Source organism: Salmo trutta, chromosome 33 (genome assembly GCF_901001165.1).
Source record: "Salmo trutta chromosome 33, fSalTru1.1, whole genome shotgun sequence".
NCBI classification, from domain to species: domain Eukaryota; kingdom Metazoa; phylum Chordata; class Actinopteri; order Salmoniformes; family Salmonidae; genus Salmo; species Salmo trutta.
The window spans coordinates 38,235,254-38,258,461 of NC_042989.1; the positions used below are offsets into that span (position 1 = coordinate 38,235,254).

At 44.2% G+C, this 23,208-nt stretch overlaps 1 protein-coding gene, 1 long non-coding RNA gene and 1 other non-coding gene across 5 annotated transcripts in view; 1 reads left to right on the top strand and 2 right to left on the bottom strand.

Moving 5' to 3' along the window:
* Nucleotides 1–266: 266 nt before the first annotated feature.
* trnar-acg (transfer RNA arginine (anticodon ACG)) lies at nucleotides 267–339 on the bottom strand. Its single transcript has one exon. It is a non-coding gene; the product is annotated as a tRNA-Arg (tRNA).
* A 1,394-nt stretch (nucleotides 340–1,733) lies between these two features.
* LOC115172146 (uncharacterized) lies at nucleotides 1,734–3,523 on the top strand. Its single transcript, XR_003871397.1, has 2 exons — nucleotides 1,734–1,886; nucleotides 3,352–3,523. It is a non-coding gene; the product is annotated as an uncharacterized LOC115172146 (long non-coding RNA).
* Nucleotides 3,524–5,569: 2,046 nt separating this feature from the next.
* Nucleotides 5,570–23,208, bottom strand: part of ptk2ba (protein tyrosine kinase 2 beta, a) — a 46,128-nt gene continuing 28,489 nt past the window's right edge. Inside the window, exons 20-30 of one of the 3 annotated variants that reach the window (XM_029730868.1) lie at nucleotides 21,357–21,446; nucleotides 20,818–21,022; nucleotides 20,532–20,634; nucleotides 17,674–17,730; nucleotides 17,110–17,214; nucleotides 16,609–16,734; nucleotides 16,107–16,145; nucleotides 15,831–15,899; nucleotides 7,030–7,164; nucleotides 6,826–6,906; nucleotides 5,570–5,995 (exon numbers count right to left, since the gene is read on the bottom strand). In XM_029730868.1, coding sequence (XP_029586728.1) covers nucleotides 5,789–5,995; nucleotides 6,826–6,906; nucleotides 7,030–7,164; nucleotides 15,831–15,899; nucleotides 16,107–16,145; nucleotides 16,609–16,734; nucleotides 17,110–17,214; nucleotides 17,674–17,730; nucleotides 20,532–20,634; nucleotides 20,818–21,022; nucleotides 21,357–21,446 — 1,217 coding nt within the window. In that variant the 3' untranslated portion in view covers nucleotides 5,570–5,788. The remainder of the gene's footprint in view (nucleotides 5,996–6,825; nucleotides 6,907–7,029; nucleotides 7,165–15,830; nucleotides 15,900–16,106; nucleotides 16,146–16,608; nucleotides 16,735–17,109; nucleotides 17,215–17,673; nucleotides 17,731–20,531; nucleotides 20,635–20,817; nucleotides 21,023–21,356; nucleotides 21,447–23,208) is intronic. The other 2 variants (XM_029730870.1, XM_029730871.1) reach the window with 2 other exon arrangements.

Below are 23,208 nucleotides of genomic sequence, written 5' to 3' on the forward strand. Positions count from 1 at the left end.
ATTATTATTATTATTATTATTATTATTTAGGCGGGTGCTTATATTTGTCCTATTTCATTTACATTTACATTTAAGTAATTTAGCAGACGCTCTTATCCAGAGCGACTTACAAATTGGTGCATTCACCTATAATATCCAGTAGAACAACCACTTTACAATAGTGCATCTAAATCATTTTAAAGGGGGGGGGGGGTTAGAAGGATTACTTTATCCTATCCCAGGTATTCCTTAAAGAGGTGGGGTTTCAGGTGTAATACATATGTCTTCGAGCCAGCCAGGAGTCGAACCTAGAATCTTCTGATCCGTAGTCAGACACGTTATCCATTGCGCCACTGGCCCCATTTCACACATGTACAAGTGTGTTTTTTGCATATCCCAATGTTGAGGAACTGGACCCAGGTCACTCCAGCCAAGTCACAACTTCAAGAAGCATCCTACCTGCTTCCCCCCCCCCCCAATTTTTTTTTTATAAAGATTTACCTATTTATCAACTAAGACTTATTGGTGAATAAAAAAAAAAAATCTGTATTTGTATGTTCAAAGACAGAATTTGTTCTCTCTAATGTTCAATGTATAGATAGATCTGCCTTTGAATAGTAGAAAGAGAGAGAGAGGAAGATAGAGGGGGAAGATAGAGGGATTGGGGGGGTGAGGGAGGTAGAGCTGGAGGGATGCTTACACAAATCCAATGTTTCTAAATGCATGAGGGGAAGTGAATGAGTGCACCCTTCTGGGTAAAGGGTAGAGGATGGAAACACAGCAGAGTATTTCTGGGCTGATTGGTCTGTGTTCTCTGGGTTAGCAGTTAGCGACGGCCCCCTGCACTCTTAGAAAAAAGGTTCCAAAAGAGAGCCCCCTCTGCTGGTGAGAACTGGAAAGGGAGGCTTTGTGTGTGTGTGCGCGTACTAGTTTTCCTACATTATCAGCACCCCAATGCAGTGGCGGTTCTAGACCATTTCAACTGGTGGGGACCAAGCTGGGGCCAGTTGTACTGTTAGAGGGGCCAGTTATATTAGACGTTATTGTTGTCATATCGTTTTCTTCACTGCATTAGCAGGTAAAAGACCATGTTCATAATCATTAGTGTTCCGCGTTGCCGCTGTCTAATAACGGATGTAAAAAAAGAACAATAGCAAAAATTAGTTATGTAAAAATTATTTCATACTCCACATTTAGGGGGGCCAAAATTGTTGTCACAGGGGCACTGCCCCCCCCCCCCACACACACCAGAACCGCCCCTGCCCCAATGTCCTCACATTTCACCTTAATATCCTGAAAAGGTAGGAAAACAAGAACTGTTTTTAAAAGTCAGGTCCTGAATTTGTTCAAGTGCTATTTTAAGCTTAAGGGTTAGGTTTAGGTTTAAGGGTTAGGCTTAAGGGTTAGGGAAAATAGGATTTGTAATGGTTAAACATTTTTACACTTCAAAAAGTCCTGATTACAGCATGTTAATCATTTAGCAGACCCTCTTATCCAGAGCGACTTACAGGTCATTCATCTTCAGATAGCTAGGTGAGACAACCACATCACAGTAGTTATGTTACGTTCCCCGATTTCTGTGTTGGGTGTGTCAGGAAATGGCTTCCTGGATTCAAGCAGCTGATTGGTCAGCCCTATCAATGATTGGAGCTCTGACCCCGCCCTCTCATCAGGAGATACAGCTGTCTTCAATTACCAACTCTATGTCCTGTATAACTGTTGTAAAGTATTTTGTAGCTGGTCCTGCAAAAGGACTGTCTTTTTGATTATTGAAATTGTTCACTTTATGTTAGTAATTATTCTGATTTTGTTCCAAGGGGGGAAGGGGAAGGCACCTTGGGATTGCTTAGGCAAGAGGCTTATGGGCATACATATACTCGTAGTATTTACTGTGTCTATGCACACTAGTTAACCTCTACGGGCCACGGGGGCAGTATTGAGAATTTTGAAAGAAATATGTGCCCATTTTTAACTGCCTCCTACACCAACTCAGAAGCTAGGATATGCATATTATTAACACATTCGGATAGAAAACACTCTGAATTTTCTAAAACAGTTTGAATGGTGTCTGTAAGTATAACAAAACTCATATTGCAGGCAAAAACCTGTGAAAAATAGATTAAAAAAAATGAGAATTTTGTGACTGTACTATTTAGTGTCATTGTTTTAAAGATACCACAGTGAGAAAGGATTCAGTTCGCAACTCCTACTGCTTCCACTAGATGTCAACGATCTTTAGAAAGTTGTTGGAAGCATCTGTCATGAATACAGACCGAATTAGAAAGCTTACAAGTTGACACGTCATCACTTCATTTTTTGCGCCTGCGCATGAATCTGAGAAGAGTGCCTTTGTCATTATCGTTTATTCTAGACACTTGATAGGTTGTGTGAAAATATTACTGATGTTTACTGATGTTTCACGTTAAAAATGGAACAAAAGATTAGTGCTAAACAACGTTTGACATGTTTAAACAAACGTAAATAGATTATTTACTAGGTTTTCTTTAGCTTTTCGACGTGACTTTACACTGCCCACCTCATTTTGTGGGAGCCTACTGAACGCTAACTATTTGGACATAAATTATGAACTTTGTCAAAAGAAACCACATTTGTTCTGGACCTGGGATCTCTGGCAGCGCCTTCTGATGGAGATAATCAAAGGTAAGGGGATATTTAGAATGTTATTATCGATATTAGATGATGCTAATGCTAACGGTATAGCTTAGCTTAGCTTAGCATATAGCTTATTGTTGTTAGCATAGTACCCAGTTTATGCAAAATGTGATTTCCCAGTAAAGTTATTTTGAGATCTGGCCATTCGGTAGCAATTACGAGATGATAATATATTATTCTTTGAATGACAATATTATAATTTACCAATGTTTTCGAATAGTAATTCCGTGATTTGTAATGCTGGATTCACTGGGTGCATTCGAGCCGAAAAAAATTCTGAATTTCACCGCGACTGTAAATGCTGTTTTTGGATATAAATATGAACTTGATGGAACTAAAAATGCATGTATTGTATAACATAATGTCCTATGAGTGTCATCTGATGCAGATTGTCAAAGGTAAGTGCATAATTCTAGCTAGTTTTCTGTCTGTTGATGCCCTTCTTTGAATTGGCTAAACATTACACGCAGCTATTGTCAATGTACTCTCCTCACATAACCTAACTTTATGCATTCTCCGTAATGCCTCTGAAAATCGGACAGCGTGGTTAGATTTAGGAGATATATCTTTCAAATGGAGGAAAATAGTTGATTATTTGATTTTTTGAAATGATTACTCTTGCAGTTTTGAATTCCCCGCCATGGTCACATGACAATGAATCCCAATACCGGGATAAGATCGGGATAAGATCCTCAACAGGTTAAGACCTGGGCGGACCATCCCCTGTATTTTGGTTAGCGCACCAGGTGGTGCTAAGATAGGTAAGTAATGGGTAGGTAGGAGAGGGGGCTCTTTTGCTTTCTTTGCTTTGGTTCTGTCCAGACCCTTTACATTACCGTGTGAAGGAAATAAATTCCCTGTTAACGGAAAACTTCTCTGTCATCCTTTCCCTCCTCCAAGAGGCGTACATAACAAGTTAGGATATTCATCTTCAGATAGCTAGGTGGGACAACTACATATTACAGTAGTTAGTATATTCAGATAGCTAGGTGGGACTACCACATATTACAGTAGTTAGTATATTCAGATAGCTAGGTGGGACGACCACATATTACAGTAGTTAGTATATTCATCTTCAGATAGCTAGGTGGGACGACCACATATTACAGTAGTTAGTATATTCAGATAGCTAGGTGGGACGACCACATATTACAGTAGTTAGTATATTCAGATAGCTAGGTGGGACAACCACATATTACAGTAGTTAGTATATTCAGATAGCTAGGTGGACAACCACATATTACAGTAGTTAGTATATTCAGATAGCTAGGTGGACGACCACATATTACAGTAGTTAGTATATTCAGATAGCTAGGTGGGACGACCACATATCACAGTAGTTAGTATATTCATCTTCAGATAGCTAGGTGGGACAACCACATATTACAGTAGTTAGTATATTCAGATAGCTAGGTGGACAACTACATATTACAGTAGTTAGTATATTCAGATAGCTAGGTGGGACGACCACATATTACAGTAGTTAGTATATTCATCTTCAGATAGCTAGGTGGGACAACCACATATTACAGTAGTTAGTATATTCAGATAGCTAGGTGGACAACTACATATTACAGTAGTTAGTATATTCAGATAGCTAGGTGGGACGACCACATATTACAGTAGTTAGTATATTCATCTTCAGATAGCTAGGTGGGACAACCACATATTACAGTAGTTAGTATATTCAGATAGCTAGGTGGGACGACCACATATTACAGTAGTTAGTATATTAATCTTCAGATAGCTAGGTGGACAACCACATATTACAGTAGTTAGTATATTCAGATAGCTAGGTGGGACGACCACATATTACAGTAGTTAGTATATTCATCTTCAGATAGCTAGGTGGGACGACCACATATTACAGTAGTTAGTATATTCATCTTCAGATAGCTAGGTGGACAACCACATATTACAGTAGTTAGTATATTCAGATAGCTAGGTGGGACAACCACATATTACAGTAGTTAGTATATTCAGATAGCTAGGTGGGACGACCACATATTACAGTAGTTAGTATATTAATCTTCAGATAGCTAGGTGGACAACCACATATTACAGTAGTTAGTATATTCAGATAGCTAGGTGGGACGACCACATATTACAGTAGTTAGTATATTCATCTTCAGATAGCTAGGTGAGACAACCACATATTACAGTAGTTAGTATATTCAGATAGCTAGGTGGGACGACCACATATTACAGTAGTTAGTATATTCAGATAGCTAGGTGGGACGACCACATATTACAGTAGTTAGTATATTCAGATAGCTTGGTGGGACAACCACATATTACAGTAGTTAGTATATTCAGATAGCTAGGTGGGACGACCACATATTACAGTAGTTAGTATATTCAGATAGCTAGGTGGACAACCACATATTACAGTAGTTAGTATATTCATCTTCAGATAGCTAGGTGAGACAGCCATATGTTACAGTAGTTAGTATATTCAGATAGCTAGGTGAGACAGCCATATGTCAGTACACTTTCCATCAGAGTTACTATCAGCAGTCAGAGCTAATAAGGGGAAAAGTCACTTTGACTGGGCTGAGGGGGAGCAGTCCTCCCGTACGGGTGGGAGGACAGAGAAGAGCTTTGACTGGGCTGAGGGGGAGCTGTCCTCCCGTACGGGTGGGAGGACAGAGAAGAGCTTTGACTGGGCTGAGGGGGAGCAGTCCTCCCGTATGGGTGGGAGGACAGAGAAGAGCTTTGACTGGGCTGAGGGGGAGCAGTCCTCCCGTACGGGTGGGAGGGCAGAGACCAGAGGTGATTTATCTAAGGTCAGGGCATCTTTTCACAGCTTATGTACGTGTATAAAAGTGGTAAGTGGGACAGGAAGCCATATTTAGTCTCTCAGCAGTGAGACCACTGAGACTCAGCTTCTCTCTCTCACACACACACACACACATCCTTTGATTACCATGATGAAACACTTTATTTACTATCTCTCCGTCTCTCCGTACCAAACATGTAAAATAAAACACAGTAAAAAAAGGCCATACAGTAAAATAAAGAACACATTCAAATAGGGACAACAAGCTCTGCTAAATGTCTTACTGAAAATCTAAATCAGCATCTGTAAAATGTTCTATAAGGTACATGAAGGAAGTGAAGTGTGTGTGTGTGTGGTTTAGGGCTTGGCCAGGTTAGCTTTAATCCTAGCCTGGTCCACGGCATCCAGAAGGTTCTTGGAGTCCAGGGCCAAGGTGTGGGCGACGCCCAACATTTGCCTCTGACACTCCCCCTTCAGTGATGTCACAGAGTTCTGCTGGACCAATCTCATCTTAGCGATTAACTCTCCCAGATCCTTATTCAGTAGCCTCTCAGTTCCCTCGATCTGGAGGAGAGAAGGGGGGAGGGAGGAGGAGAGGAGGGGGAAGGGAGGAGGAGAGGAGGGGGAAGGGAGGAGGGAGGAGGAGAGAAGGGAGGAGGGGGGAGGGAGGGGGGTGGAGGAGAGGAGAGAGGAGGGAGGAGGAGGAGAGGAGGAGAGAAGGGGGGAGGGAGGGGGATGGAGGAGAGGAGGGAGGGGGTGGAGGAGAGGAGGGGGGAGGGAGGGGTGGAGGAGAGGAGGGGGAGAGGAGGAGAGGAGGGGGGAGGGAGGAGAGAGGGGGGAAGGCAGAGGAGAGAAGGGGGAAGGCGGGAGGGTGTGGAGAGAAAGGGGGAGGAGAGAAGGGGGGAGGGAGGAGGAGAGGAGGGGGGAGGGGGGAGGGAGGGAGGGGGGAGGGGGGAGGGAGGGAGGGGGAGGGGGAGGGAGGGAGGAGGAGAGGAGGAGGGAGGGAGGAGGAGAGGAGGGGGGAGGGAGGAGGAGAGGAGGAGAGGATAATCTTAATTACATTTCCTTGATTTCTTGCATCGCCTCCTCAAAACCCATTCAATTAGAAGTCCCTCCCCTCTGAGTAATCAAGGAAATGCAATTGAGATTCTCCGAGAGAGAGTACGAGGCCATGTTTGTTTTGGTTGGGGTCAATGTAAAATGTAAATTCTATTTCAATTCCAGTCAATTCAGAAACAAACCAGATTTCAATTCCAAATGTTCCTAATTGAAAAGCATTGAAGAGAATTGGAATTTCAGTGTACTTCCTGAATTGACTGGAGTTTGAATGGAATTGACCCCTACCCTGCGGCATAGAGAGTGGTCTGGTATTCAGGGAGAGGGCCATACGGTACCTCTGTTCTGGCAGAGCTGTGTAGTGATGGTAGAACTTCATCAACACTACGGATCAGACTACGAAGAGTTAACCCCACGGCCTGACAGAGAGAGAGAGAGAGAGAGAGACACATATAGAGGAGAGAGAGGGCGAGAGATTCAAAATACAAAAAACAAATTCAGAGGGATTGGAACTGAAGACACTCAAACACACCAAACCTTACCTTGACAGCGTTTGGGTATTCCGACGGGTGCAGTGTGTTGACATCATTCTTCAGTTGCACCACATCTCTCACCATCGCCATGACACCCACATACACCTGGTCATCTGTCCTGTCGAGCTCTGCCGTGGCTGTAGGCTGGTCAACACACACATCTGTCAATCAACTCAGTCCAACCAATCAGCTGCAGGTAAAGTATCTATTTAAGCAATAAGGCACGAGGGGGTGTGGTACAGTTGAAGTCGGAAGTTTACATACACCTTAGCCAAATCCATTTAAACTCAGTTTTTAACAATTCCTGACCTTTAATTCTAATAAAAATTCCCTGTCTTAGGTCAGTTAGGATCACCACTTTATTTTAAGAGTGTTAAATGTCAGAATAATAGTAGAGAGAATGATTTGTTTCAGCTTTTATTTCTTTCATCACATTCCCAGTGGGTCAGAAGTTTACATACACTCGATTAGTATTTGGTATCTGGAAATGGTTCGTCAGGACCTCCACCAGCCGAAGCTAAGTAGTAACAATAACATGATGCTTTCTAATTGCAGTCGCTGTACTGTACAGGAAAACGATTGCTTTATGGCGAGTGTAACCGATGTGAAATGGCTAGTTAGTTAGCGTGGCGCGCGCTAATAGCGTTTCAATCAGTGACGTCACTCGCTCTGAGACTTGAAGTGGTTGTTCCCCTTGCGTTGCAAGGGCCGCGGCTTTTGTGGCGAGATGGGAAACGATGCTTCGTGGGTGTCAGTTGTTGATGTGTGCAAGGGTCCCTGGTTCGAGCCCAGGTTGGGGCGAAGAGAGGGATGGAACCTACACTGTTACACGAGGATAGCTGTGCTGCAAGCCCAGCTTCAGACGCAATCGTTAGGCAAGGGTCATTTCAGTGTAGGAAAGGATGAAACAGCATCTGTGCCACCAGTAAGTACAGATAGTAGTATAAATCCCCTCGCACAGTCCCTGCAGCCAGACAATTTTCTCATGGCTTCTGGAAGGAAATGCTGTAGGAATACTCAACCGGTGTCGCTCATTCAGCCGACAGAAACTTTCAACCGGTTCTCCCCATTAAGCGAGTCGGAGGCCGAAACTTCTCTGGTCTCTACTCCTCCCGTTGTGGGGTCTGAGACGCCAAAGCCTCCCACCATTAGCTCTGACAAATTGAAAACCCTAGTCATTGGCGACTCCATTACCCGCAGTATTAGACTTAAAAACAATCATCCAGCGATCATACACTGTTTACCAGGGGGCAGGGCTACCGATGTTAAGGCTAATCTGAAGATGGTGCTGGCTAAAGCTAAAACTGGTGAGTGTAGAGAGTATAGAGATATTGTTATTCACGTCGGCACCAACGATGTTAGGATGAAACAGTCAGAGGTCACCAAGAGAAACATAGCTTCAGTGTGTAAATCAGCTAGAAAGATGTGTCGGCATCGAGTAATTGTCTCTGGCCTCCTCCCAGTTAGGGGGAGTGATGAGCTCTACAGCAGAGTCTCTGGACCCCTCCCAGTTAGGGGGAGTGATGAGCTCTACAGCAGTGTCTCTGGACCCCTCCCAGTTAGGGGGAGTGATGAGCTCTACAGCAGAGTCTCTGGCCCCCTCCCAGTTAGGGGGAGTGATGAGCTCTACAGCAGAGTCTCACAACTAAATCGCTGGTTGAAAACTGTTTTCTGCCCCTCCCAAAAGATCGAATTTGTAGATAATTGGCCTCAGCCACAAACAGGACCAAGCCTGGCCTGTTGAGGAGTGACGGACTCCATCCTAGCTGGAGGGGTGCTCTCATCTTATCTACGAATATAGACAGGGCTCTAACTCCCTTAGCGCCATAATCAGATAGCCTGCTGCCTGGCCTGCACCCTGTTAGCCAGCCTGCCAGCTTAGTGGAGCCTGCCACTAGCACAGTCAGTGTAGTCAGCTCAGCTATCCCCATTGAGACTAAACATGGCGGTGTTCGCCTTAGTAATCTCACTGGAATAAAGACCTCTTCCATTCCTGCCATTATTGAAAGAGATTGTGATATCTCACATCTCAAAATAGGGCTACTTAATGTTAAATCCCTATCACTGATCATAATCTTGATGTGATTGGCCTGACTGAAACATGGCTTAAGCCTGATGAATTTACTGTAATAAATGAGGCCTCACCTCCTGGTTATACTAGTGACCATATCCCCCGCGCATCCTGCAAAGGCGGAGGTGTTGCTAACATTTACGATAGCAAATTTCAATTTCAACAAAAAAAAAAATGAAGTTTTCGTCTTTTCAGCTTCTAGTCATGAACTCTATGCAGCCTACTCAATCACTTTTTATAGCTACTGTTTACAGGCCTCCTGGGCCATATACAGCGTTCCTCACTGAGTTCCCTGAATTCCTATCAGATCTTTTAGTCATGGCAGATAATATTCAAATTTTTGGTGACTTTAATATTCATATGGAAAAGTCCACAGACCCAATCCAAAAGGCTTTCGGAGCCATCATCGAGTCAGTGGGTTTTGTCCAACATGTCTCCAGGACCTACTCACTGCCAGTCATACTCTGGACCTAGTTTTGTCCCGTGGAATAAATGTTGTGGATCTTAATTAATGTTTTTCCTCATAATCCTGGACTATGGGATCACCATTTTATTACGTTTGCTATCGCAACAAATAATCTGCTCAGACCCCAACCAAGGATCATCAAAAGCCATGCTATAAATTCTCGGACAACCCAAAGATTCATAAAAATATTTGTCATAAGAAACTAGCTCCCTGGTACAGAAAATACCCAAGCTCTGAAGTAGGCTTCCAGAAAAGTGCTACACCAAACTGGAAGTCTTCCGACTAGCTTGGAAAGACAGTACCGTGCAGTATCGAAGAGCCCTCACTGCTGCACGATCATCCTATTTTTCCAACTTAATTGAGAAAAATAAGACCAATCAAACATTTATTTTTGATACTGTCGCAAAGCTAACTAAAAACCAGCATTCCCCAAGAGAGGATGGCTTTCACTTCAGCAGTGATAAATTAATGAACTTCTTTGAGGAAAAGATCATGGTCATTAGAAATCAAATTACGGACTCCTCTTTAAATCTGTGTATTCCTCCAAAGCTCAGTTTTCCTGAGTCTGCACAACTCTGCCAGGACCTAGGATCAAGGGAGACACTCAAGTTTTTTAGCACTATATCTCTTGACACATTGATGAAAATAATCATGGCCTCCAAACCCTCAAGCTGCATACTGGACCCTATTCCAACTAAACTACTGAAAGAGCTGCTTCCTGTGCTTGGCCCTCCTATGTTGAACATAATAAACGGCTCTCTATCCACTGGATGTGTACCAAACTCACTAAAAGTGGCAGTAATAAAGCCTCTCTTGAAAAAGCCAAACCTTGACCCAGAAAATATTTTAAAAACTCTCCTATTCCTCTCAAATAATTTTGGAAAAGCTGTTTGCGCAGCAACTCACTGCCTTCCTGAAGACAAACAATTTATCCGAAACGCTTCAGTCTGGTTTTAGACCCCATCATAGCACTGAGACTGCACTTGTGACGGTGCTAAATGACCTTTTAATGGCGTCAGCCCAAGGCTCTGCATTTGTCCTCGTGCTCCTAGACCTTAGTGCTGCTTTTGATACCATCGATCACCAGATTCTTTTGGAGAGATTGGAAACCCAAATTGGTATACACGGACAAGTTCTGGCCAGTTTAGATCTTATGTCGGAAAGATATCAGTTTGTCTCTGTGGATGGTTTGTCCTCTGACAAATCAACTGTAAATTTCGGTGTTCCTCAAGGCTCCGTTTTAGGACCACTATTGTTTTCACTATATATTTTACTCTTGGTGATGTCATTCGGAAACATAATGTTAACTTTCCCTGCTATGCGGACGATACACACAGCTGTACATTTCGATGAAACATGGTGAAGCCCCAAAATTTCCCTACCCTGGAAGCCTGTGTTTCAGACATAAGGAAGTGGATGGCGGCAAATGTTCTACTTTTAAACTCGGACAAAACAGAGATGCTAGTTCTAGGTCCTAAGAAAGAAAGAGATCTTCTGTTGAATCTGACAATTAATCTTGATGGTTGTACAGTCGTCTCAAATAAAACTGTGAAGGACCTCGGCATTACTCTGGACCCTGACCTCTCTTTTGACAAACATATCAAGACTGTTTGAAGGACAGCTTTTTTCCATCTACGTAAAATTGCAAAAATCAGAAACTTTCTCTCCAAAAATGATGCAGAAAAAATAATCCATGCTTTTGTCACTTCTAGGTTTGACTACTGCAATGCTCTACTTTCTAGCTACCCGGATAAAGCAATAAATAAACTTCCGCTAGTGCTAAACACGTGTGACGACCCTCCCACTCTGTTCGCCGTATTCTGTCTCTTTGCTCTTGTTTTCCTTATTAGGATGTCGGCGGGCAGAGCTGGGAGGGTCGTCAGCGACATGGGACACACCTGGGCCCGGGTGTGTCCCAGGATAAATGCACCGCTTTCCCATTCATTGAGGACACTCTCGCCATGCAGACACACTGATAGATTTTGGTTGTGGCTGTTTTGTTTGTTTGCTTTGGCACCTTTCAGCACCCCTCATTAACACATTTATGCACGCAAACACTCACTTAATTCAGTTAATAAATATATTTTGTTATTCCTTATCTCCACTTTGTCTCCCTTTTTGTGACGAACTTCGAGCTGGTTCGTGACACATGGCTGCTAAAATCCTGACTCGTACCAAAAAATGTGATCATATTACTCCAGTGCTAGCCTCTCTACACTGGCTTCCTGTTAAGGCTAGGGGTGATTTCAAGGTTTAACTGCTAACCTACAAAGCATTACATGGGCTTGCTCCTACCTATCTCTCCGATTTGGTCCTGCCGTACATACCTACACGTACGCTACGGTCACAAGACGCAGGCCTCCTTATTGTCCCTAGAATTTCTAAGCAAACAGCTGGAGACAAGGCTTTCTCCTATAGAGCTCCATTTTTATGGAATGGCCTGCCTATCCTTGTGAGACACGCAGACTCGGTCTCGACCTTTAAGTCTTTATTGAAGACTCATCTCAGTAGGTCCTATGATTGAGTGTAGTCTGGACCAGGGGTGTGAAGGTGAACGGAAAGGCACTGGAGCAACGAACCGCCCTTGCTGTCTCCGCTCTCTCCACTTGGATTCTCTGCCTCAAACCCTATTTTTATTTAACCAGGTAAGCCAGTTGAGAACAAGATCTCATTTACAACTGCGACCTAGCCAAGATAAAGCAAAGCAGTGTTACACAGACTTACACATGGAATAAACAAAAGTATAGTCAATAACACAATAGAAAAATCTGTATACAGTGTGTGCAAATGAAGTAAGATTAGGGAGGTAAGGCAATAGATAGGCCATAGTGGCAAAATAATTACAATTTCGCAAATAAACACTGGAGTGATAGATGTGCAGAAGATGAATGTGCAAGTAGAGATACTTGGGTGCAAAAAAAATTCAAATATGAATAACAATATGGGGATGAGGTAGTTGGATGGGCTATTTACAGGTGATCTGTAAGCTGTAAGTTAGTGAGGGAGATATGAGTCTCCATCTTCAGTAATTTTTGCAATTCGTTCCAGTCATTGCCAGCAGAGAACTGTAAGGAAAGGTGGCGAAAGGTGGAATTGGCTTTGGGGGTGACCAGTGAAATATACCTGCTGGAGTGCGTGCTACGGGTGGGGGCTGCAATGGTGACCAGTGAGCTGAGATAAGGTGGGGCTTTACCTAGCAAGGACTTATAGATGACCTGGAGCCAGTGGGTTTGGCGACAAATATGAAGCAAGGGACAGCAAACGAGAGCATACAGGTCGCAGTGGTGGGTAGTATATGGGGCTTTGATGACACAATGGATGGCACTGTGATAGACTGCATCCAATTTGCGTGTTGGAGTGTTGGAGGCTATTTTGTAAATGACATCGCCGAAGTCAAGGATCAGTAGGATAGTCAGTTTTACGAGGGTATGTTTGGCAGCATGAGTGAAGGATGTTTTGTTGCAAAACAGGAAGCCGATTCTAGATTTCACTTTGGATTGGAGATGCTTAATGTGAGTCTGGAAGGAGAGTTTACAGTCTAACCAGACACCTAGGTATTTGTAGTTGTCCACATATTCTAAGTCAGAACCATCCAGAGTAGTGATGCTAGGCGGGCGGGCAGGTGCGGGCAGCGATCGGTTGAAGAACATGCATTTAGTTTTACTTGCATTAAAGAGCAGTTGGAGGCCATGGAAGGAGAGTTGTATGGCATTGAAGCTCGTCTCGATGTTAGTTAACACAGTGTCCAAAGAAGGGCCAGAAGTATACAGAATGGTGTCATCTGCGCGGAGGTGGATCAGAGAATCACCACCCGTAAGAGCGACATCATTGATGTATACAGAGAAAAAAGTCGGCCCGAGAATTGAACCCTGTGGTACCCCCATAGAGACTGCCAGAGGTCCGGACAACAGGCCCTGCCGATAAGAATGCGGTGATTGACAGAGTCGAAATCCTTGGCCAGGTCGATGAATATGGCTGCACAGTATTGTCTTTTGTTGATGGCGAATATGATATCGTTTAGGACCTTGAGCGTGGCTGAGATGCACCCATGACCAGCTCAGAAACCAGATTGCATAGTGGAGAAATGGTCAGTGGTCTGTTTGTTAACTTGGCTTTCGAAGACCTTGGAAAGGCAGGGCAGGATAGATATAGGTCTGTAACAGTTTGGTTCTAGAGTGTCTACCCCTTTGAAGAGGGGGATGACTGCAACAGCTTTCCAATCTTTGGGGATCTCAGATGATACAAAAGAGAGGTTGAACAGGCTAGTAATAGGGGTTGTAACAATTGTGGCAGATAATTTTACAAAGAAGTTCCAGATTGTCTAGCCCAGCTGATTTGTAGGGGTCCAGATTTTTGCAGCTCTTTCAGAACATCAGCTGTGTGGATTTGGGTGAAGGAGAAATGGGGGAGGCTTGGGCAAGTTGCTGTGGGGGGTGCAGAGCTGTTGGCCGGGGTAGAGGTAGCCAGGTGGAAAGCAAGGCCAGCCGTATATAAAAATGCAAATTGAAATTCTCAATAATCATAGATTACAGCACAGAAGAAAAAAACATGTATGAAATGCAATGAAATGCATTCACTACTGTAAGTCGCTCTGGATACGAGTGTCTGCTAAATGACTAAAATGTAAAAATGTAAAATGTTATCAGTGGTGACAGTGTTTCCTGGCCTCAGTGCAGTGGGCAGCTGGGAGGAGGTGCTCTTATTCTCAATGGACTTTACAGTCTCCCAGAACTTTTTGGAGTTTGTGCTACAGGATGCAAATTTCTGTTTGAAAAAGCTAGCCTTTGCTTTCCTAACTGCTTGTATATATTGGTTCCTAACTGTAACAAGCGGCAAGTTGTGGCAAAATGGCTTAAGGACAACAATGTCAAGGTATTGGAGTGGCCATCACAAAGCCCTGACCTCAATCCTATAGAAAATTTGTGGGCAGAACTGAAAAAGTGTGTGTGAGCAAGGAGGCCTACAAACCTGGTTCAGTTACACAAGCTCTGTCAGGAGGAATGGGCCAAAATTCACCCAACTTATTGTGGGAAGCTTGTGGAAGGCTACCCGAAACGTTTGACCCAAGTTTAAATTGTTTAAGGCAATGCTACCAAATACTAACTGAGTGTATGTAAACTTCTGACCCACTGGGAATGTGATGAAATAAATAAAAGCTGAAATACATCATTCTCTCTACTATTATTCTGATATTTCACAGTCTTAAAATAAAGTGGTGATCCTAACTGACCTAAGACAGGGCATTTTTACTAGGAATAAATGTCAGGAATTGTGAAAAACTGAGTTTAAATGTATTTGACTAAGGTGTGTAAACTTCCAACTTCAACTGTAGATACTTTTGTACCTGTTTCCTCCAGCATCTTCACAAGGTCCTTTGCTGTTGTTCAGGGATTGATTTGCACTTTTCGCACCAAAGTACGTTCATCTCTAGGAGACAGAACGCATCTCCTATCTGAGCGGTATGAAGGCTGCGTGGTCCCATGGTGTTTATACTTGCGTACTATTGTTTGTACAGATGAACGTGGTACCTTCAAGCATTTGGAAATTGCTCCCAAGGATGAACCAGACTTGCGGAGGTATACCATTTTTTTTCTGAGGTCTTGGCTGATTTCTTTTGATTTTCCCATGATGTCAAGCAGAGGCACTGAGTTTGAAGGTAGGCCTTGAAATACATCCACAGGTACATCTCCAATTGACTCAAATTATGTCAATTAGCCTATCAGAAGCTTCTAAAGCCATGACATAATTTTCTGTAATTTTCCAAGCTTTTTAAAGGCACAGTGAACTTAGTGTTTGTAAACGTCTGACCCACTGGAATTGTGATACAGTGAATTATAAGTGAAATAATCTGTCTGTAAACAATTGTTGGAAGAATGACTTGTGTCATGCACAAAGTAGATGTCCTAACCGACTTGGCAAAACTATAGTTTGTTAACAAGTAATTTGTGGAGTGGTTGAAAAACGAGTTTTCATGACTCCAACCTAAGTGTATGTAAACTTCAGACTTCAACTGTATATGGCCAATATACCACGGCTAAGGGCTGTTCTTAGGCACGACACAACGCCTTATTGCTATTATAAACTGGTTACCAATGTAATTAGAGCCGACAAAATAAATGTTTTGTCATAACCCGTGGTATACGGTCTGATATACCACGGCTGTCAGCCAATCAGCATTCAGGGCTGGAACCAACCAGTTTATAACATGGAAGTGAAATTTTTGAAACCAGTTTAAAAGAGAAGGACAGCTTTATAAAGGCTGCTTGTTGTTACCTGTGGAGCTGAGGCCTTTGGTGGTTTGTCTGGAGGAGGTGTGGCTTGGTCTGCTGGCTCCTCCTCATGCTGTAGACGACAACAGGAAAAAAATGAGGCCCGGATTCAATTCAATGGTGGATTTGGACAATGAGTCATTTAAAAAAGGTAATTTCCGATTGAGCCGACATAATGCAGTGTTTTCTGTGAATGTGGTCTCTGCCTTTAAGACTTGCACTGCCGACGATCGGATTGAATCCTGGCATAACCAACAACTACTAATACCTAACAACATACCGAAGCTGTTCTGAACTCCTGTTGAACTTGCACAGGATCATGCAACGACACGTACATTAGAAATACATTAGAAACTGGGAAGTACTGACCGTGCGTACATTCAGGAAGTAGAAATGTTACAAAATGTAGGATGGTAATTTGATCACTATCATTGTTGAGAATTTTCCTGCCCCGCAAGAAATGTAGACGAGCTTCATGATGTACATAAATTCAGTGAAATCCACACTAACACATGGCTATATTGACGGTGTAGCACTTTTAATGTAACCTACTGATGGCCAGCTAACAGCCTAACCACCCATCAACATTATGGACTAAACGTTCTGTTGCTGCGACAATACCTGTCAAATCAAGATCACATCTGTATCGGTCTCAATACAAAAAGTGTGTTTGTGTCTCTGTCTGTCTGTCTGTCTGTCTGTCTGTCTGTCTGTCTGTCTGTCTGTCTGTCTGTCTGTCTGTCTGTCTGTCTGTCTGTCTGTCTGTCTGTCTGTATTCTTACCAGGTGTTTCTCCTCCTGCTCCAGCCACCGGCTGTCTGTCAGCATGTCCTCTCTTTGTCTACGGAGAGTATCCTCCACCCTCTCCCTCTCCCAGACAGACCTCGCATCCTCCACCCCACATGGCTCCTACACACACACACACACACACACACACACACACACACACACACACACACACACACACACACACCTGTTTGATGGCATGTTGTGATGGTTGAAAACATCTGTCTATAGGCCTTGAGCACAGTTAGATCCCCATACTACCTCTGCACAGGCAGCTCAACTACCCACAATGCATTTCAACAGGAAGCAGCGGAGAGGTTAATCGGTCATCACTATGTGGCCAAATTGCAAAATCAGAAACCCTGCCTTCTTAAACATCAGATTATGAACCCTAACCCCTAACCTTATAATAAGACCAAAAAGCTAATTTGGTTTTCATACATGTTGTACGGTTATAGCAGCTTGGCCATGTAGTGAAGCCGTGGTTATGGGTCTTACCCCGACACTGCATCGTCGTGGAGACATGGGATAGGCTGTGGTGACATCACAGGCCCTGGGGGGGCTAGCAAGGACAGGAGAGCTGGCACACAGAGACCCAGGTAGCTAAAACACACACACACACACACACACACACACACACACACACACACACACACACAGCCATAAAAACAAAAGCGATGCGCCACAGCTACTTTAAAGTCACATGCTAGCGGCAGGAAATGCTGTGCACACACAATCTGACACAATCTCACACTAAATGGAACTAGCAAATACACAGTCTGTATTAACATGACAACGTAGGCCAGTACCAGTCACACAGTACAATGTATATGTATGCCCTGGACTGTGCTAAAGGACAGCGCTACAGGACAGTGCTACAGCGCTACAGGACAGCGCTACAGGACAGCGCTACAGGACAGAGCTACAGGACAGCGCTACAGGACAGCGCTACAGGACAGCGCTACAGGACTGCGCTACAGCGCTACAGGACAGCGCTACAGGACAGTGCTACAGGACAGTGCATAGCAGGTCTTACTCCACTTTCACAAACTGTTGAGCTACCTGTATTCTCATGCCAGGCCTGAGGGTGTTTCCTTGATGGCAAGCTTTCCTTGATGGCTACGAGAGAGAGAGAAGGAGAGAGAGGAGGAGAGGAGAAGGAGAGAGAGAGAGGAGGAGAGGAGAAGGAGAGAGAGAGGAGAGGAGAAGAAGAGAGAGAGGAGAAGGAGAGAGAGGAGAGAGAGAGAGGAGAAGGAGAGAGAGAGAGAGAGGAGAAGGAGAGAGAGAGGAGAAGGAGAGAGAGAGGAGGAGAGGAGAAGAAGAGAGAGTTAGGCTGTGTGCATGGGAGTATATCATCTGTGTGTGAGGACGTGAGGACGGCTTGCGAGTGGTTGGAGAATTTTGGCATTTTCAAAACACATGAAACAGCTTTATCCTGCAATCTAGAGCCGTAATCATTTTGCTTAATTCTATGTAAAAAAACTTTTTTTTGTTGCATATCTAAGCATAGCTCTTGAGCTATCTGTATCCTCCTGACTGGTGGTTACTTAAAAAATATATATAAAGATGCTTCTCTGTGAGTCTTATTCAGTACCGTTAGTAATTGTTTGCTTTTCTAAAGTCTACCAGCCTTGCCAGCAGGCATGCCAGCTAAGATAGTTAGACAAGCTTGATAGATAGCCTGAAATTGCCTCTTGGTAGCTAGTTTTGAGGTTGGAAGATTGGGAACCTATCTGGACTAGCTAAACTTCATCAATTAATTAATAGGTGGCTTGTAGTATTACAGAGAAAACTATTAAACAGGACACATCTGAGGGGGCACATGACCCTGTGACCCCTATCATTACTACGTCTCTGTGTGGGTGTGTTTACTCCTCCTCTCTGTGTGGGTGTGTTTACTCCTCCTCTCTGTGTGGGTGTGTTTACTCCTCCTCTCTGTGTGGGTGTGTTTACTACGTCTCTGTGTGGGTGTGTTTACTCCTCCTGTCTGTGTGGGTGTGTTTACTACTCCTCCTCTGTGTGGGTGTGTTTACTACTCCTCTGTGTGGGTGTGTTTACTCCTCCTCCTCTGTGTGGGTGTGTTTACTACTCCTCCTCTGTGTGGGTGTGTTTACTACTCTGTGTGGGTGTGTTTACTACTCCTCCTCTGTGTGGGTGTGTTTACTACTCCTCTCTTTGTGGGTGTGTTTACTACTCCTCTCTGTGTGGGTGTGTTTACTCCTCCTCCTCTGTGTGGATGTGTTTACTCCTCCTCTGTGTGGGTGTGTTTACTACTCCTCTCTGTGTGGGTGTGTTTACTCCTCCTCCTCTGTGTGGGAGTGTTTACTCCTCCTCTCTGTGTGGGTGTGTTTACTCCTCCTCTCTGTGTGGGTGTGTTTACTACGTCTATGTGTGGGTGTGTTTACTCCTCCTCTCTGTGTGGGTGTGTTTACTCCTCCTCTCTGTGTGGGTGTGTTTACTCCTCCTCTCTGTGTGGGTGTGTTTACTCCTCCTCTCTGTGTGGGTGTGTTTACTACGTCTCTGTGTGGGTGTGTTTACTACTCCTCTCTGTGTGGGTGTGTTTACTCCTCCTCTCTGTGTGGGTGTGTTTACTACGTCTCTGTGTGGGTGTGTTTACTACTCCTCTCTGTGTGGGTGTGTTTACTACTCCTCTCTGTGTGGGTGTGTTTACTCCTCCTCTCTGTGTGGGGTGTGTTTACTACTCCTCCTCTGTGTGGGTGTGTTTACTCCTCCTCCTCTCTGTGTGGGTGTGTTTACTCCTACACCTCTCTGTGTGGGTGTGTTTACTCCTACACCTCTCTGTGTGGGTGTGTTTACTCCTACACCTCTCTGTGTGGGTGTGTTTACTCCTCCTCCTCTGTGTGGGTGTGTTTACTACTCCTCCTCTGTGTGGGTGTGTTTACTCCTCCTCTCTGTGTGGGTGTGTTTACTCCTCCTCTCTGTGTGGGTGTGTTTACTCCTCCTCCTCTGTGTGGGTGTGTTTACTCCTCCTCCTCTGTGTGGGTGTGTTTACTACTCCTCTGTGTGGGTGTGTTTACTCCTCCTCCTCTCTGTGTGGGTGTGTTTACTCCTCCTCTCTGTGTGGGTGTGTTTACTCCTCCTCCTCTCTGTGTGGGTGTGTTTACTCCTCCTCTCTTTGTGGGTGTGTTTACTCCTCCTCTCTGTGTGGGTGTGTTTACTCCTCCTCCTCTGTGTGGGTGTGTTTACTCCTCCTCTCTGTGTGGGTGTGTTTACTCCTCCTCTCTGTGTGGGTGTGTTTACTCCTCCTCCTCTGTGTGGGTGTGTTTACTCCTCCTCCTCTCTGTGTGGGTGTGTTTACTCCTCCTCTCTGTGTGGGTGTGTTTACTCCTCCTCCTCTCTGTGTGGGTGTGTTTACTCCTCCTCTCTTTGTGGGTGTGTTTACTCCTCCTCCTCTGTGTAGGTGTGTTTACTCCTCCTCTCTGTGTGGGTGTGTTTACTCCTCCTCTCTTTGTGGGTGTGTTTACTCCTCCTCCTCTGTGTAGGTGTGTTTACTCCTCCTCCTCTGTGTGGGTGTGTTTACTACTCCTCTCTGTGTGGGTGTGTTTACTACATCTCTGTGTGGGTGTGTTTACTCCTCCTCTCTGTGTGGGTGTGTTTACTACGTCTCTGTGTGGGTGTGTTTACTCCTCCTCTCTGTGTGGGTGTGTTTACTCCTCCTCTCTGTGTGGGTGTGTTTACTACGTCTCTGTGTGGGTGTGTTTACTCCTCCTCTCTGTGTGGGTGTGTTTACTACTCCTCTCTGTGTGGGTGTGTTTACTACTCCTCTGTGTGGGTGTGTTTACTCCTCCTCCTCTCTGTGTGGGTGTGTTTACTACTCCTCTGTGTGGGTGTGTTTACTCCTCCTCCTCTCTGTGTGGGTGTGTTTACTACGTCTCTGTGTGGGTGGGTGTGTTTACTACCTTGGGTGGGGGCTCAGTGGTCTTGGAGTCGTATGGTGTCATGGCTCGAGCTCTCTGTCTCTTCCTCTCTCCCTCCTGCTCCTTCTCCATCCTGTGAATATCACTACACACACACACACACACACACACACACACACACACACACACACACACACACACACACACACACACACACACTAAAGTCTCACATTTACTCACATATCTGTCATGTATTTCTGCTGCTTGCAAGATTGTGTGAGGCTGTGTGCGTTTGTGTGTGTGTGTGTGTGTGGCTGTGTGTATGTACCTGAGCTTGCAGACCAGCTGTGTGAAGGAGGGTCGTGTGTGTGGGTCATAACACCAGGTGTGTGTGAGGAGTGTGTAGAGGGTGGGGGGACAGAGGGAGGGTTTGGGCAGACGGACACCACCCTCTAGTTGATTGATCACCTCCCCGTTCTCCAACCAGAAGAACGGCTGTTGACCTAGGGACATCACCTCCCACACACACACCCCTGCAACACACACACATCTCGTTATTACGAACACACGTACGCACACACACACACACACTCACACACCACGATATTACAAACACACACACCTCGTTATCACACACACACACACCACGATATTACAAACACACACACCACGATATTACAAACACACGTACGCACACACACACACACCTCGTTATTGCACACACACGTACGCACACACACACCACGATATTACAAACACACGTACGCACACACACACACACACACACACACACACACCACGATATTACACACACCTCGTTATCACGAACAAACAAAGGAACACAAACCATCGAGCCCAGTGACTCACCAAACATCCAGACATCACTAGCTGTAGTGAAGCGTCTGAAGTTGATGGATTCTGGGGCCATCCATTTGATAGGTAATCTGCTAAGAGACGCTTCAGAGAAAACACAGTATTTGTTAAGCATCTGAACGCAGCTTTGGAAGTGTTTATGCGTGTGTGTATTTGTATGTAATTGTGCGTGTGTGTGTGTGTGTGTGTGTGTGTGTGTGTGTAGTGCATTCGGAAAGTATTCAGACAGCCTTATTCTACAAATTAAATTTGTTATTTTTTTCCTCAATCTACACATAATACCCCATAATGACATCATAATACCCCATAATGACATCACAATACCCCATAATGACAAAGTAAAAAAAGAGTTTTTAGACATTTTTGCAAACAATATATATATAAAAAAACTGAAATATCACATTTCCATAAGTATTCAGACCCTTTACTCAGTACTTTGTTGTAGCACCTTTGGCAGCGATTACAACCTTGACTTTTCTTGGGTATGACGCTACAAGCTTGGCACACCTGTATTTGGGGAGTTTCTCCCATTGTTCTCTGCAGATCCTCGCAAGCTCTGTCAGGTTAGAAGGGGAGCGTAGCTGCACAGCTAATTTTCAGGTCTCTCGAGAGATGTTCGATCGGGTTCAAGTCCGGGCTCTGGCTGGGCCACTCAAGGACATTCAGAGTCTTGTCCCGAAGCCACTCCTGTGTTGTCTTGGTGTGCTTAGGGTTGTTGTCCTGTTGGAAGGTGAACCTTCTCCCCAGTCTGAGGTCCTGAGTGCTCTGGAGCAGGTTTTCATCAAGGATCACTCTGTACTTTGCTCCGTTCATCTTTCCCTAGGTCCTGACTAGTCTCCCAGTCCCTGCCGCTGAAAAACATCCCCACAGCATGATGCTGCCACCATGCTTCACCGTAGGGATGGTGCCAGGTTTCCAGATGTGACGCTTAGCATTCAGGCCAAAGAGTTCAATCTTGGTTTCATCAGACCAGAGAATCTTGTTTCTCATGGTCAGAGTCCTTTAGGTGCCTTTTGGCAATCTCCAAGCAGACTGTCATGTGCCTTTTACTGAGTAGTGGCTTCAGTCTGGCCACTCTACCATAAAGGCCTGATTGGTGGAGTGCTGCAGAGATGGTTGTCCTTCCTGGAAGGTGCTCCAGAGTTCCTCTCTCCACAGAGGAACTCTGAAGCTCTGTCAGAGTGACCATTGGGTTCTGACCAAGGCCCTTCTCTCTTGATTGCTCAGTTTGGCCAGGTGGACAGCTCTAGGAAGTTTCTTAGTGATTCCAAACTTCTTCCATTTAAGAATTATGGAGGCCACTGTGTTCTTGGGGAACTTCAATGCAGCAGAAATGTTTTGGTACCCTTCCCCAGATCTGTGCCTCGACACAATCCTGTCTCTGAGCTCTACATACAATTCCTTCGACCTCATGGCTTGGTTTTTGCTCTGACATGCACTGTCAACTGTGGGACCTTAAATAGACAGGTGTGTGCCTTTCCAAATCATGTCCAATCAATTTAATTTACCACAGGTGGACTCCAATCAAGTTGTAGAAACATCTCAAGGATGATCAATGGAAACAGGATGAACCTGAGCTCAATTTTGAGTGTCATAGCAAAGGGTCTGAATACTTATGTAAATAAATATGTCTATGTGTGTTAAAGAAGGTGCCGTCTATGATATTATAGTTATTATTTATATATCATTATTATAATATTATTTATATTTATATATCACTATTATAATATTATTTATATATCACTATTATAATATTATTAATATTTATATATCACTATTCTAATATTATTTATATATCACTATTATAATATTCTTCATATTTATATATCACTATTATAATATTATT